The 16,366-nt window shown below is 41.7% G+C and overlaps 1 protein-coding gene across 1 annotated transcript in view; it reads right to left on the bottom strand.

The window, feature by feature from the left end:
* APP (amyloid beta precursor protein) overlaps nt 1-11,183 on the bottom strand; it is a 275,311-nt gene extending 264,128 nt beyond the window's left edge. The window contains 3 exon segments of the mRNA XM_047721518.1: nt 10,619-10,944; nt 10,947-11,055; nt 11,058-11,183. Of these exon segments, the coding sequence (XP_047577474.1) occupies nt 10,619-10,944; nt 10,947-11,055; nt 11,058-11,168 (546 nt within the window). The 5' untranslated portion in view covers nt 11,169-11,183.
* Between the last annotated feature and the right edge of the window lie 5,183 nt (nt 11,184-16,366).

Here is a 16,366-nt window from a genome sequence, read left to right as displayed (position 1 = left end):
TGAATGAGCAAGCAAGCAATGAGGTTATGTGTCAGAATTTTTTTAAAAAGCATCAATAATTTAACAATGGTAATAAGCCTGTTGAAGAATATTTTAACCAATGACTTTTTTTTCCCCTGGGGGGGTAGTTATGCTAAAATTTTTTTCTAATCTCCTAATCAAGCTATTTATGAAATCAATAAATACACCTAAAAACACATACACATAAGAAATAGCCCCCCAAAACTGAATACTTGCCATAGGCGCTCTTACAGCATGACAAAAATTTCACAAATAATAAAATTCACCACGATAAAAATTTAATCTTGGAGTCCAGCTCACAAAGTGACATGAAATATTCAAATTGCAAATACAGACAAGGAAAAGCATCGCCTGGAAACAAAGCGCTTGGTATCTTGCTCATTGAAGTGTCCTCCCTGACCCCCAATCTTCATTATCGTTGTCCTGGCTATCTCGAATGGCCATGCCGATAAATTACTCAGTTCTTAGTTCCCGGGACCTGCGCTGTCTGAAGAACATCTCTATCCAGCAGCCTTGCTCCTACTGTTTCGGCCTTCCAGTCACATGGCCACCCTCCCAGGACTCCCTCCTCTCATACTTCACTGAACAAGTATGCAGTGACTTCCAAACTGCAATTTTGTCACAAATGTGCTCTTGCAAGTGGAGCCCTTCACATTCCTCAAACTAACTGCAATGTGTAAGCTGCCTTCACATTCCAATGTCCCATCAGCTCGCCAAGAACGTTCCCCAGCCACAAAACAACTGGAGGATTTTAAAATATAGTTTACTGTTATTGGATTTAAATTTTCTGGACTCTGGGGTGTAAGAGGATTTAACACTTGACATATAACATTAAAAATAAGCCTGAGAAAAAACACTGGCAAGATATAAGGCTAATCATAATGACCTCAATTAGATTTTCAATGCCTGTTAAGTTAATAGCACATAGTGGGATTGGCTTCAAGCCCGTGAACTTGAACAGTACAATTCTTTTAGAGAACAGAAGTCACAGAACTTAATTTTTGTCTTAAAGGGCCAATTCTGATCCTGCCTCACACTAAAGTAAGAGGTAAATACTAGCTATAAAAAAGCAGAAAAGCAGCAAACCGAAAAAAGACAATGATAATGAAATTTTCATTTGATGGTAACTCAATTTAATTCCAATACACAAATCTTATTCAAACAAAATCATTTCTTGCCACCCTCGATTGAAACTGTCCCAATCCATCTCAAGATTGATGAAATATTTCAAGAACGAGACACTTTTGCTCGGCCAAATGAATTTCTTAAAGAGTTGCAAATGACTGAACATTAAGTTATTAAGAGCATTTACGAAACTTTTTCACAATAAAATATTTCAGAAAAGGATGAAAGCAGAAATTTTATTTCAAAGGCTTTAATATTCCCTCGGTACTTGCAGTGAAGGGTCATTCACAATTTTTTAGACACAGGTTAATTCAAATGTCAAGAACTTAAACACAAATTCTTTATCACCACAATATAAAATTTCTAAAGTACTCATTGAAAATATTTATCAAATATTACTACTAAATGCAGTGGTAGTGATGAAACAGGTATAGCAGGGACACCTACATGGCTCAGTTGAGCTCAGGTCATGATCCAGAGGTCCTGGGATCACCTGCTTCTCCCTCTGCATGCCCCTCCCCCTGTTTGTGCTCCCTCCGTCTCCCTCTCTGACAAATAAATAAACCTTTAAAAAATTTACAAATACGCTTAAAAAAAGAGAAACAGGTATAATAAACTGTGATCACAATCAGTATTAATTTTTCTACCCAACCATTACCGTTTTTTAATTATTTAACCACTCTAGATCCCCCCGTCCCCAGCTTCTCTCCTACATCATGGTGAATATATAGTTCTCTCGCTCAAATATCTAAGTCTACATTTGTATAGGGATGAGATCAGAGACCCTTCCTGGTATCACATAAAAGATCACCCCACAACACACTTCCATATAGCAATCCCCGGATACCCCTCACTCAATTTTTTCCTAGTCCCCTACTGTATGCTATTTATTCTGTCTACCCCTCACAATACTATAAGCTCCCTTAAGGGTAGGAGACTCAGAAGTATTTGTTAAATGAAAAAGTGCGTTTTCCTTTGCTGGTTGTGCCCTTAAAAATCTGTCTGTGTATGTAAAAATGCTATTAACCTTTCTATAAAAATTTCAATTTTAAATTGTGAATAAATTTAATATATAACTACCTATGAATAAATTATTCTTAGAATGATGAATCCGCATATTTGCAAGTTTCTATGGGAGTTTCTTTTTTTTTCTTATTTTATTTTTATTTTTTTTTAATAAACATATAATGTATTTTTATCCCCAGGGGTACAGGTCTGTGAATCACCAGGTTTACACACTTCACAGCACTCACCATAGCACATACCCTCCCCAATGTTCTATGGGAGTTTCTTAAGAATGCATCACTTACATTTTCAAACCAATATGCTGCGCTGACAAAATTGTATTTGTTGAAACAAGCCATCATAAGCAATTAAGAGCATCAGTATGGGAAAGATTTGATCTCAAATATCAATTTTCATGAGACATTTTAATGTTAGTGTCTGAAGAGTTTGCTAAAATTTCAAAAAATTTGTGTCAGTTTTGAAGGTTCAACCTTCAGGGAGCCTGGATGGCTCAGTGGGTTATGTGTCTGACTCTTGATTTCTGCTCAGATCACAATCTCAGGGTCCTGAGATCCAGTAGCCTCAGGCTCTAAGCTGGGTATGGAAACTGCTTAGGATTCTCTTTCTCTCCTCCTTTGTCCCTCCCTGCTTGCGTGCTCCCTCTTTCTTTCTCTCTCTCTCAAAGAGTAAAATAAATAAATAAAGGCAACCTTCAAAGTAAATGAGGATAATTCTTTTTTGAAAGATAAAAAGAAAAATCAATAATTATGGTTAAGATGGCACATTGTCTATCTTTATCATGAGTACCTATAAATTCCATTAATAAGATGAGTAGTGTTATGTATAAAAACAGTAATTGTGCTTATGAAAATTCATCCAATAGTAAGGGCAGATATAAAAGTTCTCTTTTGGACTAATCAAGCCTTAATAAACAAACACTATTCTATTTTCGATTAAAACTAAAAATTACGTTGCCTCATTAATTTTGTAGTAAGTAAGTACATACAGACATGGAAACACTGAACAAATGAGTTTGGGGGTGAGGGGTCAGATCTAAGGTACACAAATATGCCCCAAGGGTGGGATTAAATCTCTTGTGTTTCTTCCTGCAAAGAATCTCCACATGGTCAAAATATATTACAGTCATTAAAGGGTCAAAATTTAACAAAGACACAAGAATAATAATGAATTTCTTCAGGTATCACAGATGACTTTTCTTGATATACCAGATCTCTTATTCTCATTAAGTAGGCTTTAAGGCTACAAAGTAATGTATCAGTCTCTATCATCTTGGATGATGACTGCCTAATACCCTAACATTCTTCAAGGAAGACACGACATGGTTTTTTATGGAAGCAAACTGAGAGCATAGGACAAACTGTTAGACTCTCTTAAGAAAGAGAATTAGACCGAAACAATTTCATATCAACAAAATTAATCTCCCCAGCCAAAAAAGTAACTTTTCTTGCTCAATCAAATTTCTCAGCTAAAAACCATCTGAACCCAGAAAGAAAAAGTAAAGAGAAAGACCATCTGGAAATTCAAAGATACAAACACTGTTTGTAATAATTAATAAGACTTTAAGATTCTAGGATTTGTTCATCTACAAAACAGGCTTATTGTTCTCTTCCCTTTTCTGAACCGTTTATCTTGCTTATGCCTTGTCCCTGCTCACTGACCCTATACATGGGATTATGGTGGCATCTCACTCATTCCTCAGGGCATCTACTCTGATGTTTATTCCAAACATGGCTACATAATTACATTCACCTACTTAAACCCACTTTTTTTGATTGAGTAGGACAAAGATAAATACAAAGCTGGTGTTAACAAAAACCCACATAAATTCCTTCATACTTTGCTTATGGATTCTTCCATGTGTTAGTCATTCCTCAACCTCAAATATCCTCAGCTTCATTTTGAAATGGAGATTGAAAACCTCTTATTATATAATAAACTATGCTGATTTCTCAAAGTATGCTTTTAATTAGGCAGATCACTATAAAGTTTTAAAGATGTGATAGTCATCATCTGCCTGATAATATCATTCATTTTATTTTAAAAACTACTTCTTATAGAAATGCTGCGTTCTCACGCAGTTTGCTTTCTGGTTTCCTTGTACTCTGGAGAAGATGATTTCACGCTTCCATTTTAAGACCAAAATCTTTTGCTGGCATTTGAAATCTTCCATTTTGGCCTACATGGGGAAAACTGGTTTAATAATTTTTTTTAGAAGACATTTTGCTAAAAACTAAACCAAGCTTGTTCATAGGTCCTTGTGCATAACTGATAGTCAACTAATAGCACAGTTAATAATCAAGCCAGTACACAAACTTGTTCAGTATCAGACAGATGTGGCAAGCCAGCCGCCCACATGCATACATTCAAAATAGGTCTTTCCATGTATAAAAACTGCTTATGCTTTTTACATATTTCTGCACTGTTCAAATTTTTCAATGAACTCAAATTATCTTAATGTTTTACAAAAAACCCAATTGAAACATAAAATATACATATTTAATGAAATTTTAAAACACGTAGTCTAAAAATTTTATCTGTACTGTCATTTTTTTTTTTAAAGATTTTATTTCTTTATTTGACAGAGAGAGATCACAAGTAGGCAGAGAGGCAGGCAGAGAGAGAAGGGGAAGCAGGCTCCTTGCTGAGCAGAGAGCCCGACGTGGGGCTCGATCCCAGGACCCTGAGATCATGACCTGAGCTGAAGGCAGAGGCTTAACCCACTGAGCCACCCAGGTGCCCCACTGTACTGTCATTTTTAAATTTAAATAAAATTCATTTGTTTTTTTAGAGACCTGCCAATGTCCTGCAGTAATCTAAGCTGGCCAGTTAAGTAAGGTAGTCATTAAGTCAAATATCATACCAGCGTTTTTTTCCCATTTGTTTGTTTGCTTTTAACTTTCAACCAGGTATGACTCAAATATATCCATTTTACGTCATCATCATCATCATATACAGCAGTAACTAACACACAGTGCCTCTAATGTGCCATCGTATTATATATATTAACTCATGTACTATTCCAAGCATTTTACATACATATATTTATACACACAGACATACACATAGAGATATTCCCATTTTACAAAGGAAAAAACTGAGGTATGGAGCTAGCCCACAGTCAATAGCTCAAAAGGGGCAGAGCCAAGACTTAAGCCCAGTCCAGGATCTTGATCAGTGTGAGATGCTACTTTCCTTGAACGTGTGAGAACCCCAACGATCACGTGTTGCCTGCCTAACTTCACAATGGTATCGAAATAGGTATTATAAATGTGGGAACAGTTCTACTACTTTCGATAGAGTCGGGCTTTTAAAAAACCTCTCATCTTCCCCATTCAAGCACTACCTTCTTTCATAAAATACTATAATCCTAGCAAAGTTCAAGCTAAATCTGTCCCATAGGTTTCTTCAAAAATGTAGCCCAACTAAATCTAAGCTCCTTACTGCAGCTAAAATTCCATACATGTGACCCTAAGTCCTCTGTCTCCACTCACTTTCAACAGTCAGCTAACTAATCTACCAAGTGTCACATTTTCATAGCACTATTAATTGCTGAACATGGCCGAGGCCTTTTTTTTTTTTTTTTTTTAATGAATTACACTGACCTCTGAATGAGGATTTGAACTGTGTGGGTGCACTTATCAGACTTTTTCTGTTAAATATAGTAAAGTACTGCAAATGTACTTTCTCTTCCTTATGATTTGCCTAATATCTTTTCTCTAGCTTCCTTTCTTGTAAGAATACAGTATAGAATGCACATAACACGAACTATGTGTCAACCAACTATACTATTGGTAAGACTCCCACAGTACTAATACGAATAAAATCAATATTAGTTATACCTTACTTCTCATTCTAACCCAATTTTTGGTTGACTTCTTCTAAAACAGTGGCAGTAATGTCTATTAATCAGGATTACTCTGAAGAAGAAAATATATTTTTCAAAAAAAAAAAAAATACTAGTGCCCTCACAGAAATGGTTATTTTTTAAGCTGTCCATATTACACTAAAGAAATAGTTAAAAAACATTTTCCCCCTTCACTATGGTTTCCATTTGCAAATTCAGTTTGAGCATTTAGGTACTGTTGGCTTTATTTTTTTTTTATTAATAACAACATATTAAGAAATAAACATTTTGATTAAACTTGCTATTCAGTAAGGGGGAGTGCTCATTCCTTCACCTGACTACCTGTGCTTGCCACCCCTCCAGCTCCCTCCAGCCCCTCCCCATGAGGGTGTCTGTACATTGGCTCTGAGACACAGGGAGATGGCATTTCCAAAGACTTGCCGGAGGCAATATTTAGCATGAATCCCCACTCCATACACTTGTATCTCCCTGGGAGCCCACTCTGCAAAGGAAACCATTTCACAATAAGGAAGAACACAGAGATGCAGAAACTACCAGCAAATCCAAAACACAAAAATAACATTTTATTTTCCCACTCTCCTCCTGGTGCCCCAGTGAGGTACTTTTTTTTCCTCATGAACTCACTTCCTTCGGTCAAGCTCCTACTGAGGACAGAGTAGCAAAACCCTTAGATCTTGCTTTCGGCCCCTTCCCCCTTAGCTCCTTATTCCAAAACCCCAACTCCTCTCCAGAGTGTACCCCCAACTCCTTTCTGTCTCAGCTTCAGTTTCTGTCCCACTTCAGGAACACAAACTTATGATTTGTTTCTTGTGTGTCTTCCCCACTAGACTGGAAGGTTCACGAACGAATAGACTGTGTTGTTCACAGTATTTTCAGAGCTGTGGACAGGATTTGGCCCAAAAAGAGAATTAATACAACTGTCCCAAGTGAATAGATGGAGAGTTTAAGAAAATGAAACCCCACATTTGCTCCACCCATGCCCTCAGGGGTGTGTGTGTGTGTGTGTGTGTGTGTGTGTGTGTTTTCCTTCCCAGGAGGGGAAAGGTTGGGAGAGGCCTGTAAATTCTGTAAACGCAAAGACTTACAGTCCCTTCCCCAGACCTGGGGTACAACGCTGGCTGGAAATGAACTACCAGGAAATTCTCTAAGATTATCTCATCTCATTGTTCCTTTATTCCTTAAATATAGATGTTTATACTGTACGGCTCTTACTCAGTAAACCACTTAATCTGTACTTTCCTCTTGGTATTTAACACTTTCTAGTTCATACTTAGTCTGCAAACTTCCTGTGAGCAAGGGGAATGCAGTCAAATTAAACCTTCCAACCCAGAACTTTACATTTCAACTACATTCATAAGGTTTATTTTTGCATTTTTAATTGACAAAATAAAGCAGAGAGTAAAGGAGGACTATGTTAAAGACGCTTTCTAAGTGTCTTAAGGTAATATATGTCTCCACCCAGGTCAAATTTGCAGGAACAGTATGTACATTTTGACTGAATTTTATTGCATTTCTTCACTGACAATTTAGCGACCATAGAATATGAATGGCATATAATAGCTATGCTTATGTCTGGAATGACTGACAACCTTCATCTTCATACAAATATCTATACAGACGTCTCCAGTATGCCATAAACAGGACCATAAAAATAAGGAGTTTCCAGCAACAAGGAGAAAGCCTTATCCACAGGGTATGTTTTTCTGCAAACCATTATTCAGTTTGGACCACATTATTCCTTTTGTACTGTTTTTCAATCAGTCATTCCCAACTTAACCTTGTAATGTATTTAGTTGCGTGTTCCTTTTGCCTTCCCCAGTCAGAGTCAGGGGTCGCTATTTGATCTGCAATACTTCTCTGCACTACTAATAGCCTCCCAAGTGCCATCAGGTGCCTCTGCTGGTTAGGGTGAGTAGAGAGAAGCTTTTGTGCCCTCCTGATGGTTGTCATGACCTCCCGTTTAATAGCAAGAAACAGTGACTCCTTATAGATCACGATCAAATCTGGGCTCCACGGTTCTGCGTATAAATGTCTACTTTTCAGGCAGTACTAGTCAGTATGAATAGGTATCTATAATCTGTGAATTAGCACCATGATCAAAGCAATTCAGTTTCTAGGTTAAACCCCCCTATTTAGGCTAAACCTCTCGATACAGTAAACTCAAATTTAAAGAAGCAAGTTTAAGTAAGTAAATGTTAGGGCCCTCTAATTTCATACTCTCTCAGTACGCCAGGCAAATTAATCAACTCAGGTAATTACCCGAAAAGCGGAGGCCCCCGTTATCATTGCCTTATTTATTTCTTTTTTTAGAGCCACCTGCAGTAGACCTATTTTCTAAGCCCTACAAGACATAAACTCATAATTACATCTTTCAGTGGACAGAAATATAGCTGAATTAATCCCCCTCAAACCTCATAACAGTGAATTGCCTACCCTTCCACCAGTGCTCTGCAAAACAGACTAATGTAAATTTCACCTCCACTCTTTGAGGGAAGTGGCAATAACAAGTAAAAATGTCCAAAAGAATGGCAGAGAGAGCAAAGAAATGCACACAAGCCAAAAAATAAACCTGAACCGTATTTGCCTACATGCTGCCTCTTTTTATACAGAAACAAACCAGTGGTCAAGAAAGTCAAATATTTACATTTTGGCAAAAACTTCATATATAAAGGTTGTGATATGCTTTTAATTAATTTGTGGGTTTTTTTTTTTTTTTTTAGTGTGTAGGAAGACAGTAAGGAAAGTAACAGAGATACTAGTAAGAATAAATTAACTAGAGGAAAAAAATCCCCTTAATAAATGCATTTTTAAAAAATATAGAAAACTAAATGCTTCGCCTTTTGAATCAATCTGTCTTAACTGGTTCTAGGGTGATTTCTGAGCCACTTACAGGTAAAAGAAGGGAAAAAAGTTCAATAATCTTGTAAATTCGGGACTAAAACGGCTGTGCTGTGATAATCTGCATAGCCTCAGCGTAATTACAGAAAACTCTGGTCTAAGAATTGTGAGGTTGGTTTTTTGGTGTTTTTTGTTTTTGGATTTTTTTTTTTTTTTTTTTTGAAAAGGAGGAAAAAAAAATTTGGAAAAATTGGGAGAGATTGCAAATAGGAAGATACCAAATGGGAACCCAAAGGATGCGAAATACCCCAAGTGTCACACAAACAACTTCTTAGCACCTTTAGGTAAAAAGAAAAATAGTCGTTTTTGCACAGGCGTTAGCTGAATGTTCGAGAGTTGGATGAATGGAGAAGACTTGTTATACACCTAGCGGTGGGTGGATTTCACCAGGCTGCAGCCTTCACACCGCTTTTCTTTGCTGCACTGCAGAGGCGCCATCTTCTCCGTCTTAATCTTCACTCAATTCAATCCTTTTATCTGCACCCTAAAAAGAAAGGCCCCGAGGACCCTCCCCAGCAGCTCGCGCCCCCAGGGGTACTAAACCAGACGGCTCGCTGCCAGGGAAGAGGCCGCGCCTTAATCAGACAAACGCCTCCTTTGATGCACAGGAGGGGAGAGCTCGTGCCTCCCCACCACCCGCCACTACCCTTACCAAACGCACACCCCACTGTCCGCATATTTCTCCCCAAGGACTTTCCAACCCAGCACAGAATTTGCAAGCCCCGGAGAGGATGGGGAGTGGTTGTAGAGGGGCCCCGAGGCTCCGCCACGGCGGCCCCAAGCAGCGCCCCAGCCCCCTCCGGGACAGACGCGCAGCCCCGGGAAGGGAGTCAGGCGGGAGCCTCGGTGTGGCGCACAGACCAAGGCGGCCGCCTCAGCCACCGCGCCCCGGGCTGGCGAGGGGGGGGTGTCGCGGCTTTTGTTCCCAGGAACCTTCTCCCTCTCCGGAAGAAGCTAGAGGTGCGGAGCGAACGCCAGGGCCGTCCAGGCTTGGAGAAGGTGCGAGGTGGCCGTGGGTCTCCGACCTCTCCCATCTCTCTCAACTTAACACAAAAGGGAGACGCAAAATGTACAAAGTTTGCCTGCGGAAGGTGGTGCGCGACCCCGATGGGGTCGCACCGAGGCGGCCGCAGCGAGCAGCCGCCAAAGGGAAGGAGCTGGGGGTCCGGAAGGGAAGGGGTGGTGGGGATGAGAAAGGAAGGTGAAGCGGGGCGGAAAAGGCAAAGGGTAGGGGGGTGCTTCCCGAGCTGTCCTGACTCTTCCTCACCAGGGCCCCAGAGAAGGGCAGCGACCGAGAGCTGAGGTCAGGAGCCAGGGACGCTGCATTTTCGGTTTTCCCCCCACGTGCTCCGTCCCCCTCCCCCCTATCTGGAAGTCTCTCGCCTCCCCCGGCCCCCGCCCGCGAGGCAGGGACTGAGTCAGGATCCGAGCTCAAGATCCTTCACCCCTCCTCGCCCCCAACCCGCGCGGACCGGGAAGCCCGACGCCTCGCCAGTTCCCTCTCCGCCGGCCGGAGCGCGCGTCCCCGGGGCAGGGCTGGGCCGGAGGCGCCTGCAAGCGGGGGCGTGGGACGTGGAGGGGAGAGGGGTCCCCCGGACTGCCCCCGGCTTCTTCGGATTAAAGACTTGGGGGAATCGGGTTCCCACCGTATCCCCTCCTCCAATTTCGAGGCGCGGCACCCACCTCCAACGCCCGAGCCGTCCAGGAGGCCAGGAGGACCAGTGCCAAAGCGGGCAGCATCGCGACCCTGCGCGGGGCACCGAGTGCACTGCTGTGAGAGTGGGATCCGCCGCGCCCCGGCTCTGTCGGTGCCGTCGCCGCCGCCGTCTCCGGTGGCCCCGCGCTCGCGCCGCTCCGGCTGCTCTCTCCTGCCGCTGCCGAGGAAACTGACGGAGCTGGAGCGCGGCGGCTGGGCTCGGAGCCCGGCGAGTCAGCTGATCCAGCCCACCCCGTTCGGCACCCGAGAGAGACCCCTAGCGGAGCCGCCGGGGAGCTGCGCACGCTCGGGCCGGCAGGGGCCCGCGCCCCCGGCGCCCACAGGTGCGGCGTCCTCGCCTCCTCCGCTCCCCACGCGCCGCCCCGGCCGCCGGCCCCCCGGGCTCCGCAAGAGAGAGAGAGCGAGTCTGAGGCCAGGAGACAGACGGTGCAGGATCGGGGAAAGGTGAGTCGTAGGACGTTTGGGCTTCAGAAAACTCGGGAGCGCTCCCCGCTCGTCCCCGTGAGCTTGACTCATCCGACCCCGCAGGCCTCTCGGGGATGTCGTATAAAGGCTGCTGCTGGGGTGCGTTTCTATCTGCATTTCGTTTTTTGCCTTGGTTTGGTGGGGGGGGAGGCGTTTCTGGCAGAGAATAGGAACAAGACAAGCTTAAAGGAAATAGAATTTCTTTACTTGTTGAGAGAGTAAACGCCTCATTTTTTGGATTTTTTTTTTTTTCCTCTTCAAAAGCAGCCAGGAGCAGCCTGGAATATATATCTTTAGAACGAACCAAAGGAGAAAGGCACCGGACGTGGCGAACAAGGGGGCGACCTATTTACTTCTCCTTGAAGGAAGGTTTTTTGTTTTCGTTTTGGGAGGGGGTTGTTGTTTTAAGTTTTGCTTATTTGTTTTGTGGTTTTGGTTTGGGGAAGGGGACAGTCAGCAGGGACTTTTGTTTGTTTGTTTGTATCAGGTAGGGATGTAACATCCATCTGAGATGAGGGTGAAGTCAAAGTTTGAAAGGAAAAGATTTGGAGAGATGATGCCTCCTCGACCCTCACGATTAAGAATGTCTGACCTCAAACTCTGACCTTGTTCTTCATTGTGTCTGTCCTAAATTACAGAAATGAACCTACTGGGAAGCCACTTTCTCCTAGATTAAACACAAACCATCCAATGTCCGGTTAGTGTTTAGCTAGGCTAGAATGGTCTAGAACTGCCCAGCCCTGCTCTTGACCTGAAGGAACTCAAGTCACTAAGCCACCGTCCATTGTGGTGCTAGTGGCAAGGAATGAAGCCCCAGCTTCTGGCCATTGGGATAAAGGATCAGCCAGGAAGATGCTGCCTTCCTTCCTGAGAAGTGAACATTCATCTGCCTGTCCCCTAAATGTTGTCTTCTGTCATTCCCTCCTCAAGCCATCCAGTCCTGACCCTTGGGCTACTTTTTTCTTTGTTCTTTGAATGTCCTCAACAAATAATAGCAAATACTTGTTATAGGATAAAACTTGTTTACATGCTTTATGTTCTTTAATTCCTCCAAAAGCCAGTGAGGTCCTTCCTTTTATTCCCAGTTATTAAGATAGGAAGCTGAAGCTAAGCAAATCCCAACAGCAAAGAACAACACACATTTACCACCACACCAGTTCCCTCTGTCCTAGGTTTGTATGAACAATTGAAGGCATCTGAATGTAAAAAGCAGTATAACTCCGAGATGGGGAGGGAACAGTGGCAGCTACAAATTGTGCAGAGTCCACTGCAAAATGAAAAAAAAGTAGCACCCTTTGTCTAAAATATTTTATTTTATTTTTTTGAAGATTTGATCTATTTGACAGAGAGGAGAGAGAGAGAGAGAGCGCACACTCACACAATTAGGGGGATTGGGAGCGGAAGAAGCAGGCTCCCCACTGAACAGGGAGCCCTATGTGGGGCTGGATTCCAGCCCCGTGACCTGAGCGGAAGGCAGGTGCTTAACTGACTCCCAGGCACCCCCAGAATTAAATATTTTAAGGTGGCAACAGCAGAATGTTAAACAAATCATGGGGCTCCTACCAAGCTCTGGGCCGTGTGTCATGCAGAATGCATGCCCAGGAAGCTGGTCCTAGGGAAGAGGAAGCAATTTTTAATAGTATGGGATTTTTATGAAGCACAAACTCAAAAATACAGAGGTGAAATTATGATCTGTAAAAATAACAGTTCTTAGATTTAGCATTTTCTCTTTCCCCTGTTGAAATTCCTCTGTTGAAATTCAGGGCACTCACACATTCCTTGGACAAGATGTTCTCCAAGCAAAGATGATTAGCTCCAGACTGTCAGAATGATGGACATTCTCTGCATTTTCTTCTGTTCTACCACTGCTCTGAGATGCTCATGGTTTTTACTTTTCAACCGTTATCTCTGTTCGGCATTTAATGCCATTTCCTGCCCTGAGGTGTCTTCTGGATCCCCTGAGCAGGAAATGCAAGAACATCTGTAGCCAGAAGAACCCTGCAGAACTGTGGACGGGAGTGACCACCCATTGGTAAGAAAACTCCACACCAGCATTCCCAGGGGTAGAGGCGTCAATGCCTCAGTTTGTGAGAGGTTCACTGGCTCTTTAGACAATGCATTCTGGGCTTTAGGGTTACTAGAAATCTCTTGCCCCATTGAAAGCTCACATTCCTTTCCTTTAACCTCCCATTTAGATGTCCTTTTTGTACCCCCGTGACCAAGCAACTAATCTATTCCATGCCATAGAAATTTATCTTCTCACAATTCTGGAATCTAAAAGGCCACAATCAAGCTTATAGAGTTGGTTTTCCCTGTGATGGCACTATGACATACTTGAGAGTTTCACATGCCTCTTAACCTGCCTTCCCTTCTAGAACTTTATGCTGATTCCTCTTTGTAGACCAGAAGTAGATCTTGAAATGTATTCTCTCTCATCTTTCTCTCTACCTTCTCACTGAGGAAAGGGCATTATTATTTCTTTATCTTCATTGCAGCCTTCAATATCTACAGAACTCTAACCTGTAAATAGCATTCAAGCTTTTCATCATAAAGTATTTTCTCTCAATAATGAGTGCAGTTTTTCACATAGGAAGGTTTTTTTTTCTTTCTAATGAATGGATGTAAAAAAAATTTAAAATGAATAATTAGCACTTAACTTACCTGCAGTTGACTACACCTGTGTAACAGACCTGCCTGTAGACAGAGGATGAGACATTTCACCTGCCCCTTTTTTTCAGTCACTGCTTCATTCATGGGCCTTTAAAATGAGTTCTCTGCAATCACACAAAACTACTTCAGAGGCAGGGGTCAGATTCAAGTAAGTCACTGGAATGTCTGGGCCGTTCAGTCAGTTAAGCTTCTGCCTTCAGCTCAGTTCATGATCCCAGGGCTGTGGGATCGAGCCCCACGTCCTACTCCCTGCTCAGTGGGGAGTCTGCTTCTCTGTCCCCGCCGCCCCCCCTTGCTCATGTGCCTTCTCCCTCTCTCTCTCAAATAAATAAATAAAGTCTAAAAAAAAAAAGATTCAAGTAAATCATACTTTGCAAATGGACTTGGTATAATTCAGTAGTAACTCAATGGGACAACAAAAATCAGGTGTTCACTGGGGCACCATTATTGACAGCTGACTTGCATAACTTTTTTGAATAATGGTGGTAATTCCGAGGTTCCTACAAGGACTAATTTAACAGAATATTCCCTTATCTTATTGAATAAAAAGGGGAGGGGGAGGAACAAGAAATAATAGGCCATACATGCCAACCCGAGAGATAGGAATTGTAAAAAATCAATCCAGTAGCAGGAAGATTTAATGGAGACTGTATGAGAATTACGCCAATTTGTTTCTTCAGGAAATTTTAATAGGGCAGAAATATGTGATGGTGGAAAAGGGTTCAGGGTTTGAGAAATCTTGACGGCTACACATCAGTTTTGGAAATAGTTATGGAAGCCACCAGAGCCCTGTTACTGAAAATCCCCCCTCCTCAGGTGGTATAGTGCCCAACTCAGAAGGTGCCTAATACAGTGCCTGACTGACCATAGAAATCATTTCTTTTTTCTTGAGAGAATAGCTATTCATATTAACTGTCACTTAGTGACTGAGAAAGTCCTCCTTTGACCTTGCATCGACCTGCCAGGGATTGGCAGTTAGCACAGTAGCTGTCAACCCAGTGTTACTTAGGTGAGTCCCTAAGTAATATGTTGCCAATAAAAGTCCCAAATTCATCAATGATTTACTTTAAAAAAAAAACCATAAATGAGAACAGATTCAAGGTGACTTTTTTTATCAGCCTACTCATTTGTATTCCAATATGCTTTCTTGAGTGGGAGAAAAAGGGACGGAGCTGTAGAATTAAGTGATATGCTAAGAATTGGGCAAAACCTTGACCACTCCCAAGAGCATGTTGCACGTCTGTGAAAGATACGCATCCTGTTTGCAGATGGAAAGGACTGGAAGGGCTGCTTGCTAGTGGTGCTGAGAGGATTTCACGGGGCTGGTCCCTCCTGCAGAATGGAAGATTACATCACATGATGAAGAGGAGTCACTCCCCCAGCAGCTGCCAGAAGCCACAGCTTGCCATGGCCTGGGGCCATTGCCAACACTCCACAGGGGGACAGACTTTGAAGCTGAGGGATGTTCTGCCGCAAGGTGCTGAAGACCTCTTTATCTCCACACAAATCGTACTTAGGATTGTCCTTTCAGTTCACCTCTTTAAGGAGAGAGAAGTTCTAGAATCTTTGGTAAGTAACTCAACTTTCAAAATCCTAGTGAAGATGATAGCCAGAGAAATGTTACCTAACCCTAAAATGATTGGGAAGGTTCTAGGCAGATATGCTTTAAGTATTCACCAACACGTTTTATAAATAACATCCTGAATGACAAAGCACACAAACCAACTAACAAATAAATAAAAGCTTCATAGGCTTTCAGTATATAGCTTTTGTCCCTAAGCAAACACCTGACTTTGCTGTATCCCCCAAATGTCCCATGTGATATTTATTCCCGTTAAAGTAAACAGAACTCCTGGGAATGAAAGTGTTTTGCATTGGTGGATCAATCAAATATTTGTACACTTCCACTGTGGGAAGGATAAAAACCTGATACATTCACTCCCCTTAAAGAGCTTATGTTTATGTGAGAAAAATATCTGGGGAGGAAAAAGGCATAGTGAACAGTGACTGTTATTAACAATACTGTATTATATACAAGAGAGTAGATCTTAAAAGTTCTCATCACAAAGGGGTGCCTGGGTGGTTCCGTCGGTGAAGCATTCAGCTTTTGATATGAGCTCAGGTCTTGATCTCCAGGTCATGAGCTCACGCTAGGCATGGAACCTACCTAAAAAAAAAAAAAAAAAGTTGTAATTATGGTGGTGATAGATGTTATCTGAACTTACTGTGGTAATCAGTTTCATTTTATATATATATACACATATATATATATATACACACACACATATGTAATACATATATATACATACTATATATATACATACTATATATATACACACATATGTGTGTATATATATATGTAGTCATATTGTATATCTATATATATATAGTCATATTGTGTATATATATAGTCATATTGTATATCTATCTATATATATAGTCATATTGTATACCTATATAGTCATATTGTATACCTAACACTAATGCACTGTTAAGTGTAAATTATATCTCAACTTAAGTTTAAAAAGAACAGCATAGTGGAAGACATATCAGTAAGTACAACTTTGTGTTAAGTATTC

Source organism: Lutra lutra, chromosome 1 (genome assembly GCF_902655055.1).
Source record: "Lutra lutra chromosome 1, mLutLut1.2, whole genome shotgun sequence".
Taxonomy (NCBI): domain Eukaryota; kingdom Metazoa; phylum Chordata; class Mammalia; order Carnivora; family Mustelidae; genus Lutra; species Lutra lutra.
Note: the sequence above shows the minus strand (reverse complement) of the source record. Positions and strands in the feature narration are given on the sequence as shown.